This window comes from Zootoca vivipara, chromosome 2 (assembly GCF_965207765.1).
Source record: "Zootoca vivipara chromosome 2, rZooViv2.hap1.1, whole genome shotgun sequence".
NCBI classification, from domain to species: domain Eukaryota; kingdom Metazoa; phylum Chordata; class Lepidosauria; order Squamata; family Lacertidae; genus Zootoca; species Zootoca vivipara.
The window spans coordinates 37,728,367-37,746,350 of NC_142584.1; the positions used below are offsets into that span (position 1 = coordinate 37,728,367).

Consider the following 17,984-nt stretch of genomic DNA (forward strand, 5'->3'; position numbering starts at 1 on the left):
TGTGTGTGCTGTAAGTCAAAATGCAGGAAATAAGTTTGACCCAAGCACTTGAAGTGTGTAAAGCACTGCGATACAGAAACCAGCAGACACATATTTACAGATACCAAATTGCATTGGCGCACAGATAGCTCCTGGGATAATAGAATTCTGGTCTGTCAGTCTACCATCTCCTCCTGAACCACTCCGCAGCGTGGAAGGGAAAGGAAAAGTCTGAAAGCTGAGCAGGAGGGGAAGATAACAGACTGCATTTGGGAAACCTGGAACCTTTCACCTGGGAGTGAGCACCCGCTATCTCTCTAAGGAACTGGGGAAATGTAACTAATTCCCCCTGTTTTCGTGAAGCCATCATTGACTGTTTGGCATTTAAATTCCATCCAATTAAACACAATCTCCTGGTACGGTAGTTCACAAAAGTGAAAAACAGTAGAATAAAATCAAAGCTTAAAAAACAGTCAATACACCAGTGCTTTTTGTGACATTAGCAGCCGATCCCATTGTCACCTGGGAACTATTTGCACGCTGAGGGAACGCCCCTCAAATGAAGGAGAAATGAGATGCAAAAGCTACTCTATGCACATTCCTACAATCTGATGTGTAAAGTCAGAGAGCTTTCAGGGTATCCCCTGCCAGGCACTGACCTTTCCAGACACCTTCAGTTTTTGATTAAGAGACACCGAACACAAGTCTTCATGCATACGATCCAGCAGCCACAGTAAGAACTCCAGGGCATCATGCTGTGAGTTTCCGCGGAACTGTGCGCCATACTTAGATACGACATTCTGCAGTTTAAAAAAAAAACCAAGAGTTCAGAGTTAATATTTTGTATGGTGTAGGAAAGGAGCCCTAGCCATGGAGGGGTAAAAGATATTCATATGCCTTGATCTCCCCTCTGCTTGGGCTAAATTGCGGGTAATCAAAAAGAGCCAAGAGCAGCAGAATCTCATCAAAACAAGATGTCTAGACTGTACCATTTCAGAGTGCAAGTGGGGGCTGGCACATCAGAGAGAAGGTAAGCCAGAAGTGTTCTCCCGGACACACCCACTTTCTGTGGGGATGGAACTGTTTGATATGGCGCAGCAGTCCATCAAGGGACGCCCCCAATTGCAGTCAAAGTGGTACAGTCCAAACAAAGGTTTACCACCTGAGTGAGAACAAGCCCTAAGAGTCACACTGAGTAACCCTAGAAGGGTCACTCATTAGCTTGACTGAAATAAGAGAAAGGGCACAGCCCAAATGTAGGCTTGTCACCTAAGCGAGAGCTCGGCCTGAATTATGCAGGGCACATTTGCATGACTTCTGCTGTATAATCTGGACTGGCTCCAAGATGGCAGGATTCAAAGAGCATGGTGTTATTTGTAGCAAGGACAGCAACAGCAGTAGGCAAGGACGGGGAGTTTGAAATGAAGGAAATTTTAAAGGGAAGGGACACAGGAAGAAGTAGCCATAGAAGCGGGGCAGAGAATTGTGTGGGAATTGTGTGGGATGGTACCCCATGGCTTCAAAGCTTTCCCCATTCTACTGCCCTCTATGTATCTAGGTAGCCTCAGCTAGGCAAAGGCAGCCACAAAACTCGCACAAGGCCTATTTCTGACCTAACAGAAGGAAAAAATGTAGAACATTTGTTGGGTGTAATAAGTTTGAATAGTTGTAAATCTGGTCAATACAATGGAGTTGCGGGGGGGGGGGGGCTGCTGCTGAACTACTCTTCAATTTGACATTTCCTCCTCACTTTTTTATCTTAACAAAGTAGGAACTTCTCCAAGGCAGAATTGTGCTGGGCCATGCAACACACATCAAACCTATTTCTACACCTAATGCAGTAGGTTTCTTTACATAATGACACAAGTTCTTTCTTTCTTTGCTCTTGAAGCTACAAAGAAGACTATTTCTCCCCTGCTGGAAAAAAGGTCCAATTCTTGCAGATAATCTAGCAAAAATTTTCAAATTATTTATTATGTTTGTAACCCACCATTCCCACAGGAAGCACAGGGTGGCATCCGCAGCTTCCCCCCCTGCCCATTTTATCCTTAAGTTAGGCTGAGGTAGGTTAGGCTGAGTTGCATGGCTGAGCAGGGATTTGAACCGAAGTCTTCCTAGTCGAGGACGACCACTAAAACACACTGGCTTTTTAACAGCTACACCATGCTTGTGCCCTAGAAAAGCTTATCCCACAATGTGTGGCATCATCCTCAACATCAATTTGTGCAAGTGACCTTCCCCTGACTTAGCAAAACCAGAATTGCTCACTCCACATTTCAAAAATCATAATAATAATCCCCAGACCTACCCAGTTCCTAGATCATGCCCCCCTGCAGTTTGACCCCTGCTTATATTTCACAAGGAAAGAATTGGGACAACACAGTTTTGTCCCTGCAGCAATAGAAGAGGATGCTAAATTGATCCCCAATGCCGGATCTACAGGAGACAAACACAGGCTCTCTGCCTGCCTCTGAGTTGCTCAACAGTTACCATGACAACCAAAGCTACACTGTTGGGAACCCAGGAGGGCGAAGACAAGAAGAGTTCAGGCTCTTTCTCCCTTTTGCCTGTCAGGGCCACTTTGCTCTTTCCTCTTGGAGGCTACACCTTGGTGCCCTACCTGCAGCTCCTGGCCAAAGAAGTCCTCCTAGATCACAAAGCAAAACCAGCCACTTCCTGCTGTGCTTTGCTGACAAGGGGATTATTTCAAAGGAGCCAATTATCTCTGCTATGAAGTTGCAGTCAGTTGCAGCTCTGAACATCACCCTGCCCAGCTTAACAAAAACTGGAAAAACCTTCCTCTTGCACACCTTTCCTGTGCCCAAAGCCACTCACTATGAGCTTGCCCCTGGTACCCATGAAGCCACCCCACACACTTTATTCTGGCAAGGTGCCTGTGTCTTTAAGAGCTGTGGGATGGGCACAAACTCACAAGGAGAACTCTCCCCCCCCCCATCTATGCTGGGAAAAGCAGTGGTCTGTCTCTCATGAAGCTGGTAAGCAGTGGTGGCATAACAGATGCTTCAGCACTATGACTCCCATCTACCACAGCAGTGGTGTAGCGTGGGGGGCAGGGGGTGGTAGCCCCAGGTGCAAAACTGTTAGGAGGCACTAATCCCCGGTGCTGCCTCAAGACAGATGTGTACTTCAATTGTTGTGCTCCGCTGAAACGGCTTCTCCATGCAAACCAGGAAGTGACTTCTCCAGACAACGGAAGGACTCTTCTTTTCTTATCTCTGCAGCCGTGATCTCCTGGGTGACGCAGACACTGTTAGGCAGTTGAATGTGCTCCATCCGTTTCCCTCTCTCCCACCCACCCCTCCGCACAGCCCCAGGCACTGGCAACCCACTCTACACCACTGGTCAGGAGTGATGGGAGCTGTAGTCCAGCAAAAAAAAAAATAGAGGACCCACGGTTCCCACCCCTCCCTTAAAGCCACAGGTGCCCTACTGGGAGGGCGGAGGTATCAACCCTATTTGCAACCAGCAAATGCTACCCAAGGCGGAGCTCTCTTTGTGCAGGATGGCCAAGAGTTGCATGGGTTTCCCCCCATCAATTCTGTCCCCAAGCGAAGTACTGAAAAAGCAGAATTGCAATGCAAGAGGAAACCCGAAGCACTAGCCTGCTAGAGATTATGGTGCTCTAATGTGACAGCCTAAGTCTCCAAGCCAACCTCGATGCCATAATTGCTGAAGGAATGACCTTTTTAAGAATGTAAATAAACACTCTGTTGCTAAATCAGAAGGAGGGGGAAAGAGGTACATCTAGTCCCACATTATCGCTTCCCTGGCAGGCAGCCAAATGCCTCCGGCCACCACATGCAAGCAAGGTAGGAATGTGATGACCACTCCTTGTTTCTTCTCAGCATCTGGTGGTCAGAATTAGGCTGCCTCCCCACCACCCCCCTTTCCTGTGCAATCCGGGGCACTTCCATGCCTTAAGGCTCTACCTCCTGCGCTCCAAAAGGTATATTCCCCCTCACTCCCCCATCTCTCCACACTAACTTCTCCCACATGTTCTATTTCAAGAGCAAGCTGCTCCCTAAATACTGTTATGCTTGTTTAAGTGTGACAATCAGTATGCCGAGACGGGAATACTAAGAGCCTGGAAATATGCAGCAAAAAGCACGCACAGAAAGAATGTGTGCCAAGCATGGGGCATTGTGCCAGGCTGTGATGGAATGCAGGTGTACAAAGGTGTTGTCTGGGGCAAAGACGGCACAACTCGAGGCAGGTTGAACTCAATGGGAAGGCGACCAAGAGCAGAGCTCGAGGGCTTCCTTTTATTGAAAGCTCAGGATGACAGTTAATCATTACAACGACAGTGTAACTTCTAGCCAATTACAGCAGTGCAGTCCCATACAAGGTGGTGTTTCCTGTAACGTCACACCCGGTCACTCCCTAAGACATCCTCCATAGCCCACGTGTTGTTTTGCCATGCCCTCTGTCCATGCTCCAAGCACATGTCACTCTGTAAACACCCCCTCCTAGTTCCCATTGTGTTGCCCTCCTTGGCTTGACCCATCTGGTTTGTCCTGATTCATCCAGTTCCATCCAGATCCTCCTAGATCCTTCTAGCTCTGTTGTGACCTGTTGCCCTGCTGACCTGAGCCTCTGACCTGTCCTTCTTCACGTGTTTCCCATTCTGACATTAGCCGGCTTGCCGTGCTAATGCCCACACTCTCGCAGATCGGTGTGGCTTGCCAGCACCAGATCTCAGTCATTCCCACACATGCAAGCACAATTTCCTCGTGTAATCCCCACACAAAGGAGCACTAGTTACAGGGCTGCCCACACCACACCTGAGCTTCACTGAAATGCCTTGGCTAAAACCAGGCAGGTGAGACTCTCTCACTCCCCATAGGATTTTGGTACTAGCCAGGAACAGCAGGGAGATGAAAGCTTCTGAAGAGAATTGTGGAGGTGGGGAGAAGGTGCAGCCCTTCTTAGCTGAAGGGCTAAGAAGTGTAAAATTATCATGGCACATGCCAACTCCAAAGGAAAGGGATTCAATCAGCATTTGATGTTCAGCCTGTACTTGACATTATCAGGAGCCACCAGTGATGTGCATGGCTGCCCATGAGGACAGCCATCAAAACTGCAGTTTGGAGCATCTTTGTAACCTCAGGCTGCGGACTGGCACCATTCTCCCAAGCTGGTCATTGGAACAGCTATAGACGGCTTCATATTTCAGTTAGGACTTAGCCTTCCTGGTCTGGGTGCAGCTTGCACCTTTCATATCCAGATCCTGGCTTGACCTCTGGCTTGACCACAGCTCCTGTGGTGAAGGTGTCTACGTTTGTTGTGCGTAGTACAACATGTATGGAGAGTGAGATTTGGGGACGGGAGAGCGGGGAGAGAACACCGTTTGATTTTCCCACCTCAGGCAATATAGTGTCTTGCACCCTGTGCCCTTGCAGTGATATTATGTGACAGGACTCACAAAGCCGTGCCTGAGGTAAAGTTGGAATGTTCCCTTCGAGGAGCCCCCAGCATAGTGGGTGGAATTCAATGTTGAGCTCTGCTGAACATTCTTAGCAAGCATTGCAGCTTCCTAGATGGAATGATTCCCCCTTGCCTCCACCCCCCCCCCCAAGTGTTCTGGGTGTTCTCCCAAAACACCCCTCTGAGCCAATTTTTGGGGGTGCAGGGGGAGGAGAAGAGGGGAACCCAGTTGTGCCAGAAGAAGCCCAGGGCTTCTGCTGATGTAACATGTTAGGTCAAACCAGCCTTGTGAGGCTAGAATGCCTGAGGGTCCCTCTAACAGGTGAGGTCAGATGTGAGACATCACCTGTATCCTCTACCTGTCGTTCCTCCATGTGTTGCTGGACTCCAGCTCCAACCATTCTACACCACTGTCCATGGTGGCTGTGGCTGATGGAAGTTGGGAGTGAGTCCAACAAATGCTGGAGGGCCACAAGTGACTGGTCCCTGTTCTAGTAGACCAGAATCCATCAGCAGCCATCTTGCCACACGCAGTTCAAAAGCCCAGAGGGCAGGCTGTGGAAGCAGTTCAGACCCACTTCCTCCTCAAGCAAGGCTCTTTCCCATGCTCTTTGGGCAGTGAAGAGCAATTAAATGCTAACAAGCCCTTGATTATTAACGGAACTATATAGCCAACTGAGTGTTAACAGATCTGCCCTCCAGATACTTATCTGTAACGTGTAGTGAAACCTCAGCAGGTAGCTCATCGCTGAAGCCTTGTGGCTGCATAATAACCATCCTATTAAACAGAAATTAAACCCAGACTTGCAAGGGAAATATTACTCTAGCAAAACATTGTTCTCAGCAGCCTCCCTTGGCGAGCCTATACAACATGAAGGAGTGGGCAGCAATCACCAGAAATTGCTGCGCTGCACAACCCACAAAAAGGCAGGTCAGTTACTCTGCTCCGTGCTACACGCAGAGGCTACTGTGTCTGTGCAAATGAACATTTAATTTGGGAAAACAGGAGGCAGGGAAAAGGGATGGCGCTCACCAAAATTGTTTTTATGAGCAATTTATGGTGATGAAGTGTCTGGGCTTTTTAAAAAAACTTAGGCTTGCCAACTTTTTGAACTCTTCCTATACCTGTGCCTCTACCCAGTGCTTTTTTTCTAAAAAAAATGTTTAGGGGTACTCTCATTTTCCTACTCTTATTGAAATACTGCCCCTTAATGAGGCCAAACTTCAATTCACAAAATGTTTAGGGGTATGTGTAGCCCTGTGTCCCATCCAGAAAGGAAGCACTGTCCCTACCTGAGATGCAGATATTAACCTAGGGGAGTTCCACCCACTCCCACATTAAGAAAGGCAAGAAATGTAGAGGTCAAATTAAGCACGTCTGGTTATTCCACTGCCATTTTGTATCCCTCCCACTTTCAGATAGAATGAAGGGGGTTAAATCCCCCTGCATCAAGATAGGTGCCTGGTTTTCCTGGTCTCTGAAGGGGCAGTATGGAGATGTGGCTGATGAAAGCTGACTGCTAATTCAATGTGGGCATGGCCAAATGGCGAGCTGCTGAAATATTTCAATCTGAGCTGGAAGGGGAAGTAAAACTACTTCTCCAAAGAAACTTTTTGCAACCTTAATTGTTGAATTCTGGCAAAAGTACTGCTCTAAAGTAGGCACTACTTATACACACAGACACACACACACACATTCAAAAGCTTCCAACCTAAATACTTTCTATCAATGATTTTCTGGACATCTGGAAGAAGGGATGTTGTCAGATGCAATGGTGTACTGGTTGGACCTGGGAGACCAGGGTTCAAATCCCCACTCAACTGATGACTCCCCTCCTTCCTTCCTTTCTCTCTTTCACACACACCTCCCTACTGGCAAACAGGAAGCATGTCTACGATTCAAGAACACATTCAAGCCAGGCAAAAGCACTCTAGGAAATAACAACGTTGGGGTGGGGTGGGGCACTCCCGGGGGGGGGGGTATGTGACCTGGGAAGAGTCCTAGAAGGCTTGATTCCTTATCCCTGCAGAAGTGGGTCCTGGGCCCCCAGCTGGAGGCCAACAGTCTGGAGACAATAACACACCCCAACTGCCCATGCTTGTGTCACGAGAATACCAAAATTATGCAAAACACTATACATTGCATCTCCAACTCATGAATATATAACTGCAGAACAAGTGGTGAGTGGCAACTCACATTAGTAATTCCCAGAAAGATAATTGTGTTAGCTTACTGTAGCATAAACACTCAAAGAGTTTTGTGGCCCCTGAAAGGCTAACCATTTTATTAAGGCATAAGCTTCTCTCTGTCGCTGTATATGAACCATGACTTTCAGCTGCTCTTATATCCCAGTGGCTTAAGTGAGGGAATGTGGATTTTAGTCATGTTCGCGCGTGGGAGTAAACAGCCTCAAATTCAGGTGCTCCTGGTTAACCAAATTCCAAAATGAGTTGGAAAAAAGACTGTGGCTTTCATCTCTTTATGTCTGGGATCTGAATGCCTGCTGTGGGCTTTGTTTAATTCCCCCCAAACACACCTCATTTATTGCTGATCAAGTATGTGCCGGAAGAAAGAAAAGGAAGGTCACTGGTGTGGTAGCGGCAGCATCGCAACAAAAAGTAGGATATTACTGGCATGGGCTCAGCAGAAACAAGGGCAATAAATAAACATGAGCCAAACCATCTCAGAGCAGACCAAACTGACAGGCATCTGGGCTGAGCAAGGAAGAGCCAGCCATTCCTCTAGCCCTGTATGATTGCCTCAGCTGAATTGCTAGGACAACATGAACCATTTTCAGCACAGGACAGAGTAGGCCAGACAGGATTCACCAACTATTCACCGAAGCCACTGAAAGAAGGGGAATGGCTCCACACAGTTTGGAGTTGGGGGAGAGAAGATCATCTACACAACCCTTATTTGCATGTCCCTCACCTCACAATACCTGAGAATGAGAACAGAGGTTCCTAACACCCATAGGCAAATTATTATTCAAATGTGGAAGCAGCATTTCAGAAACCCAAGAAAGGTATTGCTCATTTGTCTCCATTTTCCAGTGGAGGCCTGTGAGAATCAGGTCTTGGATCCTTCTGGCCCCGATAACTCTACTGTCTGAGGAGCAAACCAGATGTTACCCAACTACTGTATCCCACTGAAACTGGCCCATCCATTGTAATCATCAGAAATACTACTCCAGGTATTTCCACCAATGGAGATTAGGTGGGTAGCTGCTGGAGACAGGGAGTTTTAAGTCATGGTGCCTTGTTGGTAGGATACCTTCTCCAAAACAGTGTGCCTGGCACCTGCACTGTTTTCTTTAAGGAGACAGGTATACCCCATGTCTTCCCTGATGGAATTTTGTTGCTAGCTTACCATTCTTGCATTGGTACAGCCTTGTTATGGGAGGTGGTCTAGTAATGCCTATGGGTTTTATTACCCATTAATTCTGCCATGGATAACTTGGGAAAGCTGGGCATACATTCATTAAATAAACTAGAAAGGTGGGATATAAATATATTGCCCTGATAGCTGGGTTTTGTAAAGAAAGGCAGATCTTCAAAAGGACATACTTCCACAAAGAAGCAGTGGGGCAGAAAGTGATACTTAGCCCTTTCAAGGATTATTCAAGAACCTGCACTCTGGCAATGATGGAGGGATATTTTTGCCCTCCAGGGGTATTGTGTTCTCAACAGGAGGATGCACAGCCAGGAAGCTGTGTTTTTTGTTTTGTTCTGAAACTGCAGAGTATACATAGGATGTGTTTACCCTTGTTGCTCTTCAAACTTTTTTTAAAAAAATAAACAGTACTGGATTAACCTGGTACTCATACACGGGACGTGGGTGGTGCTGTGGTCTAAACCACAGAGCCTAGGGCTTGCCAATCAGAAGGTCAGCCGTTTGAATCCCTGCGACGGGGTGAGCTCCCGTTGCTCGGTCCCAGCTCCTGCCCACATAGCAGTTTGAAAGCACGTCAAAGTGCAAGCAGATAAATAGGGACCGCTCTGGCGGGAAGGTAAAGGGCGCAGCTTAGTCATGCTGGCCACATGACCCGGAAAAACTATCTGCAGACAAACGTCAGCTCCCTCGGCCAGTAAAGCAAGATGAGCACTGCAACCCCAGAAGCGTTCGCAACTGGACTTAACTGTCAGGGGTCCTTTACCTTTTTTTTACTCACACAGCACAGTGGAATGCACAATTGGAATGGGGGTTTCTCAGTCTAAGCAGTGGTGTAGTTGTAAATTTTGAATAGCTGGAGTTTGTTGTGATGGCCCCCACAGCTGCACCCCTAAGTAGAGTCTATAGTCTTGGACTCCAGGAGAGTCCAAAAATGAAGACAACTGTGCTGGTACTCAGTCTTGTTAGGATCAGCTGACAGTCATAGAATGATCAGTTAGCAAGGGATGATCCACAAACCATGCCCACCTGTCCCACCACCTGATATCATGTGCCAGGAAGGGCCAGGAAGAGACGCAGCTGGGTCAGCTGTGCAGCTGAGTTCCCCAGGGGGAACCCGATTGCTCGGGTGATCCCTGCAGAAAGCAAGGTTGAAGGCACTGCCCATCCGTCAATGTTCACCCACAGGGGTGAGGACAGAGAAAGATCTGGTGTTCTGGGCCAAAAAAGGTCCCCTCCCACCAGGTTAGCATGTTGCATTTGGGCTGAGGAGTCCATCCGGCTTCATAACTCTGATCGGCCATGAAATTCAGTGTGTGGCCGTAGTTGGACCTCAATCACTGTCTGAGCCTAGCCTACATCACAGGGCTGTTGCTATTATGAGGATAAATTGGGATGCTCCGCACCCAGGTAGCCCAGAGGATCTCTGGCTGATGATTTCATAGTTCCTATTCTGAATAGAAAGTACCAGTAAGTCCTGGAGCTGCACCCCACCCCCTTCCACTGTATCATGGGGACTACGCATAGCAGAGGCAAACGTAATGTGGAAAGTGCGAAGAGGCCCAGGGATGATCTAGGGTGGCTCAAGAGCAGCAGAGATGATGGATAAAGATTCCTCTCTCGCTCTTGAAATGCCCTGAGGTTAAAAATGCTGCTGCAGAATGAGAGTACTGGATACTGAAGAGGGCTTCAAACTCAGCATCTGCGCTTGGATGTTTAAAAAGGCTGTTACAGGAGCAACCCAGTTCATTCCAAGCAGCCAGAGGTCCCCTGCTCTGAAGCCTCCCCTCCTCTCCACCTGATCATCAGGAACAGAGCTGAATGAAAAAAAGATCTTCTCGGGTGAGTTCCCAGGGTAAGGTTACCAAAGAGGCTCCTTGTAGCAATCGGTTCCCAAGTGACTAGACAACAGAGGGATTTGTGTGAGAGAAAGACTCAGTGAGGCCCCTCCACTCCCAAGTCCTTTTGTAAACCAGAAGTGTGCTAGGCAGACTCAAGTGGAACTGGAAAAGGGCAGATTCTGTTCTGCAGGAATGCGAAAATTGCCTCTGATGGCACCAGCGCAAGAGGAATTTTCTCAACAGGACTCTCTATGCTCGCCGTCTTTTTCCCTGCACAGTCTCCTTCCCGGAGTCCTTTGCCTTGCTGTTTCCTAGAAACAGAGCCCGTCACAAACACATCACTACTCAGCCTCACAATAAATAAACAGAGGGTGTGTACGCACTAAAGTGCCTTCCCACCTACCAGCAGCTACAACTGTCATACATGGACTGAGGTTGAACCAGGGCGTTCTTCTTTCAGCTTTTGGAGATGGCAATCCGATTTTAATCCCCAAAACTCAAACCCTCAACTAAAAAATACCAAAGAAAGTATGTCTGGCTGGTACATTTCAGAAATGGGAAGTGTTGTCTAGAGGTCCTAAGTTTTATGTTCCCGTTTTATACCAGGCCCCTCGGGAAAATCCTCCCTCTGCACTGCTTGGTTCCCAGCTCCCATTCAAGTAAGAGAGGCCACATTTACCAGGCATCTTTGAGAAGCTGGTGGGTTCCCAGACTGACAGCCAGCAGGGAGTAGAATTGGCACACAAACATATATACATCATTTTGATTACTCAATTCTCAAGAGCTGGCAGATGAATGCGTGGGCTGATGCCAAGGAAAACCTGCATGTGAGGTGACACTGGGCAATGTGGAAGTTCTTATTTATTTCTGCAATGTTAGCTAGATCTGTGACGATCCAGTCACAAGTGTGTGTGTGTGTGTGTGTGTGTGTGTGTGTGTGTTTCAGCAACTGTAAAAGGAGCCTATGGAGGTTTACACAAGAGAAAGCCCTGCTGTGTTCGGTGGAAGTCACTCCATCCCCAAGTAAAATAATAATAATAATGTTATGATTTGGAAGAGGGGGAGTAGGCTGTATGCCCAAGACCCTCCTAACCCCTGGATCCAGCAAGTGTTAAAAGATCAGTCAGGCTAGCTTCCTGAAAAGGCGATAGCCTGGGTGATGGGCCATTAAGGGGAACAAAGGAAAGGGGCTCTATGTGAGATGGCAAATAGGTGGGGCCCCTCCCTCAGCCCACAGATAGTTAGAAGGACAAAGCCAGAGTTGAGAGCAGAGAGCTGGAGTGATGAGACTCAGAAGCAAAGAATCAAAACAGGAACTGAGAGAGACAGAGCAATGTTTGATATCTGTTTGAATCCAAGGCCGCAGCTTTAGGGGGAGCAAGGTGCTAACACTGTGAAGCCCTCCATCATAGGCTCAGGTTGTATATATGTGTGTAAATAAACCATATATCAGAAAGACACCACAGTCTCCACTGCCTCATTTCCAAAGGAAACATGAACCCTGCGTAAAGCACCTGGAATCATGTACAGATGGAGATTAGGGTAATGTACAACCATAATAATATTGCAGAGCATGGCAGCCTTCATCCAAAAAACAACAACATCTCTGTTCAACAGTGCAAGCCAATCATCATCCCCACTGCCTGTTGTCGTCAACAGGAGATACTGACACCTTTGTCCTTGATAATCTCAGGTAAATCAGTATTATTATCATCACCATATCGCAGATGCTGCACTCAGAGCCCCTGGTAAAGTCATGGCAGAGGTGAGATATGAACAATCGTGCCATGTTTCAAGTTCCACATCCCAAGCCACTCTCTACAACCATTCAAAAGCATCACCAATTCCACAGCCTATGGCCCATTTGTCAAGCTTATGTTAAAAGCAAAGGTGGATAACCTGTGGCCGTCCAGGTGATGTCGGACTCAAACTTTTGCCCTGGACAGAATGGCTAATGGTCAGGGAGGGTGTGAACTATAGTCCAACAGCTTTTGCAAGGCCAAAAATTGAACATACCTGCCCTAAAGTGCTATATTGAGAATCTGAGGCAACATGATACCTGCCTCACCAGGGACTAGCAGAGTGTCAGCTATGTGTGCACAAGAAATACCTGATATTTCAATGGTATCATGATGATTCACTGTAGTTACAAACAGGAAGCTCACAGCTTTCCACAGAGAATTCAAATTTCCTTCTGCAGCCTGAGTGGTATGATGCTACCGTACCAACTTGCCACAAGAGTGCAGTGAAAACGATATGGAGAATCAACTAGTTTTAGAAATCTGCATCTCCACTACTGTGCTTTGTACAGATGATGACATAAGGAGGAACCTGAGAAGTTCTCCTTTTGAAAGTATGGAGAGCATTTGTCACCTGTAGACCTGCAGGCTCTGTCTAGTACTGTAACACTGTTTGATTACTAAGCATTTTATCTTTATTATTTAAACTTACTAGACACTTTTTGGCAAAAAGTAACTCAAAGCGACTTACAACAAGAAAAGTAAATACCTTAAAAAGAGCATAAAACTGAGACAGAGTAAAATTCAAAACTCATTTATATTTTTAAAAGGCAGAGCTAAAACTCCCTCCCCCACTTGAAGGAGGCCACAGATAATTAAAAGCCAAAGGCCTGGTAGAAAATTAATGTTTTGGCCTAGCACACAAAGATATGTGATTATGGAACTAAGGTGCCTCCCTGGGGAGAGCATTCCGTAAGTGTGGAGTCACCCCAGGGAAGGCCCACTGATATGTGTGTGTGAACAGACACCACAGTGAAGTTGCATTTGAGGCACCACAAAAGTGTGCCTTTCTGTGTTTTTGTGGTGTTAGATATGTGACGGCACATTCAAGATCTAAGTGAGCACCTGTCTTGATGCTGCCATCATTGAGTGAGGACGTGGCTGCTGCCCCGGCTTCTTTCCATGGAACCACAGAATTGTAGAGTTGGAAAGGACCGTGAGGGTCAGCTAGTCCAAAGCCCTGGAATGCAGGAATATTTTGCCCAATGTGGGGCTCAAACCCACCACCCAACATTGCCCAGCGGATCCTCTTTCCACCACCATTCTCCTTACCCAAAGCTTTTTTGCATCCAACATAAAACAGGAATTTTAAATGAACTTGAGTATGATTAATTTGGCAATAAGTCTGAAGGTGAGAGTGTGTCATCGGTGGTGCCGAATCTAGCCCCTTCCTTAAGGGTCAATGTTGAAACATTTTTGTTTCACATTCCGCTCTGAGAATTTTCTCCAAATAGAATTTGAAATCTATGTTTCCAGAAACCGCCACAAAATGCAAAGCGCTGAAAGATTCAGAAGCCTCGCCTATAATTCAGTATCCACCTGGGGTTCCTTCTTAGCATACAGACCCTGTGCATGGTATAAAAATAATAAAAATAACCAGATGACGCTAAAACAATTTCACCTTTGACAGTGGCTTGCTGCATCAACAGGGAAAGAAACACACACACACACACACACACACACACACACACACACACACACAGACAGACTACCCTAGTATTAGCAGGACTGTCAAGGAGCTGAATTAGTAACACAAGATTTGCCAAAGCCACAGCTCAGGCATTTGCTTCAAAGAAGCCTCTGACAGCCAGCAGCCAAATGTGAGCATCAGAGAAGGAAAAAAGGCTCACCTCTGAAGAAATCCAATCTGTCAACAAAAGCGACCAGATAGTAGCTTCAAAACAACAAAAAATAAATCAGAATCCCTCAACCGCACAGAACCTCCTGATCCTAGCTCCCTGGGTCCACTATTCTAGGGAAGGCATTCCCAAAACAAAGCAAGAAGGAAATAGCCCTCCAAAATAGGAAATTCCAGCACAATTCCCATGGCAATTCCTCTCCCTTCCACCCATGGAAGAGAGGCCTATCTTTCACCATTGCTACTCAAACCCTCCACAGCGCACACTGACCTGTCTTTTCTTCAGTAAACTACAGGCATTTAAATAAGCCACCAGGGCAAATCACTGGCTCAGCACACTGGACCACGTTCAGCCCCCTAATGAAGTGGCTGAATAGTCTATGCATCACTTGATTAGGAGCTGGGTGGAGGTCCACTTGCAAGCAACACCTGGGACTTCCACCCACCCAAAAATAAATGCTTCACCCCTGTATACCTGAAGGACCGTCTCCACCCCCATTATTCCATCCATACACTGAGATCCAGCTCCAAGGACCTTCTGGTGGTTCCCTCATTGCCATGCCCGCCCTGTGGAATGCCTTTCCATCAGATGTCAAGGAAATAAACAACCATCTGATGTTTAGAAGACATCTGAGGGCAGCCTGGAATAGGGAAGTTTTTAATGTTTGGTGTTTTACTGTGTTTGGTGTTTTAATTTGTTGGAAGCCACCCAGAGTGGCTGGGGCAACTCAAGACAAATGGGTGGCATATAAAAAACAATATAGTATTGCTGTTATTATTTCTTGCCAGTCAGATTGGGGCTGATATACAGGCAACCATGCCCTGTAGCAGGCAGGAAATTGTGGACTTGACAATCTCTTCCCTTCCAGCTGGTGTTTCTAAGCAGTTGGAGAATCAAGTCTGCTTCCCCAGATTAATTACTCCTCGCCCCTCAGAGGTGGGCTAAAGGCAAGCAGGCAGTGCTGACACAGAGTGCAGAATATCATGCCTGACTGTTCCCAGAGTGCTGTGAACCTAGCTGGGGAATCACAACGAACTGGTTGGGGCGGGAAACCCAGAAAGCCCACCAGAACAGTCCTGACCTTCCAGCAGCGGAGACAGCCAGTTAGGGTGACCCATTCAGCTTCATGATCCTCAAGATAGAAAAATGGGGTTTCAGGAAGAGGAGGAGGAGGAAATACAGCAATTGAGTATTTCCTTTGCAACTTCAAAGCAAGGAGGAGGAAATACAGCAATTGAGTATTTCCTTTGCAACTTCAAAGCACAGCTCACAAATGCTGAGCACCCTACACGACTTCAGCAGCACCACAGACTTCAGGAGAGCTTCCCAGGTGTGCCAGGTTTGCAAGCAAAACCCTTTCCAGCACATCCCTACCTTCAGCGCCTTTGCGCAGGAAAAAAGAGAAAGGGAGTGAGGTTTTTTTAAAAAGAAAAGGGGGGGAAGGTTCTGGGAGGATGATAATGGAAGCATTTGTGTGTCTGGTGGAGTCAAGCAGGAGTGAAATTCTTTATGAAAGGCTCTATCAGACACACAAATGTTTCTCTTACTATCCTCCCAGAAGTTTATTTATTTATTTAATTAAAAATCCTCAAGATTAAAAAGTAGCATTTTTCCCACCTCTGGCTATGGGCAAGGACCACCTGACCAAGTTGTCACATCACCAGCAAACACTACGCTTACATAGAAGAGGAAGAGCTCAGGCTGTTGGAAGTATGAACTTGGAGCAGGGTGAGATCACAAACAATCTGGAAATTCCTCACAAAAGAAACACATAAGAGCATTTTATTCTCCCACTTCTTTTTTAAAATCCTGGTTAGCCTCCCTGATGTGGCACCACGTGGCCATCTGTTAGCAATGCCCTCCAACTCCTCCACCTGCCTAGGCAGTCAACCTGGCCCCATTGCAAAAAACCCCTGCAGCACAGTAGCTCGCTTTAAAGCGTGAGGTGTGACTAAACAGGTGGCTGGAGAAAAAAGAAAGAGAGAGGGAGGTGTGTGTGAGAGAGAGAGTGAAGGAATCCTAACTCTGCCCAGTGGAGCCGTTTGCCACCAAGGAGCACATCTCGAAGTGCAGAAGCCGCACTCCAGCGTCCCCGCAGCGCCTGGCAGAGTTGAGGTCAGACCGTTCAACGGCGCTCGCCGCCGGAGCCAGATCCGGAGCAGCAGGTCACACTGGGGGTGGGGGGTGGAAATATGCAGCGTCGAAGACTGCCTACAGGTGGCTGAGAAGGACTCCGGCGTTAGACGCGGAGCCTCTTTCCCGAGCGCCCCTCCCCTCTCCCCGTGGCCCCCCGGAGAGAGGGGCAGATCCCGCGCAAAAGTGCGCCCCCTACCTTGAAGTCCGCGGAGAGCTGCGGCGTATACTCGAGGGTCCAGAGCGCGCGTACGAGCGCCGCCAAGTGCTGGGTGACTTCCCCGGAGGCGGCTCCAGCTCCGGCTCCAGGTCCGGGTGGCCCTTGCTGGTCGGGCAGCGCCAGGAGGAGGAAGGCGGCCAGCAGCTCGGTGTGGCTCAGGCACTGCACCACGGCGTTCAGGAAGCACGTGTTGCCGTGGTTCTTCAGCCCCTGCGCGCCCGGCGTGAGCGGCCGAGGGTCCCCGGGAACGGCCGCCGGCTGGGGGCTCTGTGCGCCCCACGACAGACGGGCGCTACCGCCGCTACCACCGCCGCCGCCACTGGCTTGGCCTCTCTCGCGCTCGGGCCCGGGCGGGCGCTTGAAGCCGCCCTCGTCGTCCTCGGGCTCGGCGCCTTCTCGCCGCCGCCGCGGCTGTTGCTGCCGGGCGCCGCGCAAAGTTTGCAAGAGGCGCCGCGCCAGCCTGCTCAGGGCGCGCACGGCTCCTCGGCGTCGCCGCCCGGCCCCGGCGTGGGGGCGCTCTCCGCTGGCCATCCCGTCCGGGGGGCCGGGCGCGCCGGGGCCGGGCTTCCCGCCCGCCTCTTGCTCGCCCATCGGCGCCAGGAGGCTACGGCCACCAGCTCCGCCGCCGCCGCTTGCTGCCTTCTCCCCGTTGTTGTTGTCGGCTACCTGCGCGCTCCGAGCCTCTCCGCCCTCCCTCCGCGCTTGCCGGCTGGGCAGGGCAGAGAGGCGGGGAAGGCGAGCGGGCCGAGCTCATGGCCGGGGGCAGGCGGGCATCTTGCTGCGCCCCTCCGCCCAAGGCACGGCGCTTTCCCCGCCTCCTCGGGTCGCCGCCCGCGGATCAGCAGAGCCCGGGGAACAGGGGAAGTAAACTCGGAGGGGGTGGATCGCGCGCGCTGAGTTTGGAGGTGCGGCACCTAGCGCCTCCCTCTGCTGGGAGCTCGCCCGCCCGCCTGGTTCACAGCGGGGAGGCGGCGGTTCTCGCAGGCGAGGCGTTACTGCTGCTTCTGCTGCCGCTAAGAAGTGGCGTCCGCTGGAGCCCGGCAGGCGCACGGAGCAGGATCGCCTGGATCCTGGGTGGGGAAGGGAGGGCGGCAGGCAGGTGTTGCCAGCGAGAGTAGTGGCGGCGGCGGCACTAACTGCAGCCTGGCTCGTCCCTCTTCCTCCTTTGCTCAGGTGCTCAACAGTCAGTGGCAGATGACTGGAGCGGCGAGGGAGGCGGGGAGAGCGCGGCTGCGTGCGGCTGTGGGCCACCGGGAATCCTGGAGAACTCCGCCAGCCTCGCCACCTTCCCCTGTGCCAGGTAGAGGTGGGCAGGTC

The 17,984-nt window shown here is 49.3% G+C and overlaps 1 protein-coding gene across 2 annotated transcripts in view; it reads right to left on the reverse strand.

Moving 5' to 3' along the window:
- Positions 1-17,407, reverse strand: part of USP43 (ubiquitin specific peptidase 43) — an 87,206-nt gene extending 69,799 nt beyond the window's left edge. Inside the window, exons 1-2 of one of the 2 annotated variants that reach the window (XM_060271792.2) lie at positions 16,647-17,407; positions 639-779 (exon numbers count right to left, since the gene is read on the reverse strand). In XM_060271792.2, coding sequence (XP_060127775.2) covers positions 639-779; positions 16,647-17,258 — 753 coding nt within the window. In that variant the 5' untranslated portion in view covers positions 17,259-17,407. The remainder of the gene's footprint in view (positions 1-638; positions 780-16,646) is intronic. The other variant, XM_088661657.1, reaches the window with a different exon arrangement.
- Positions 17,408-17,984: the final 577 nt, after the last annotated feature.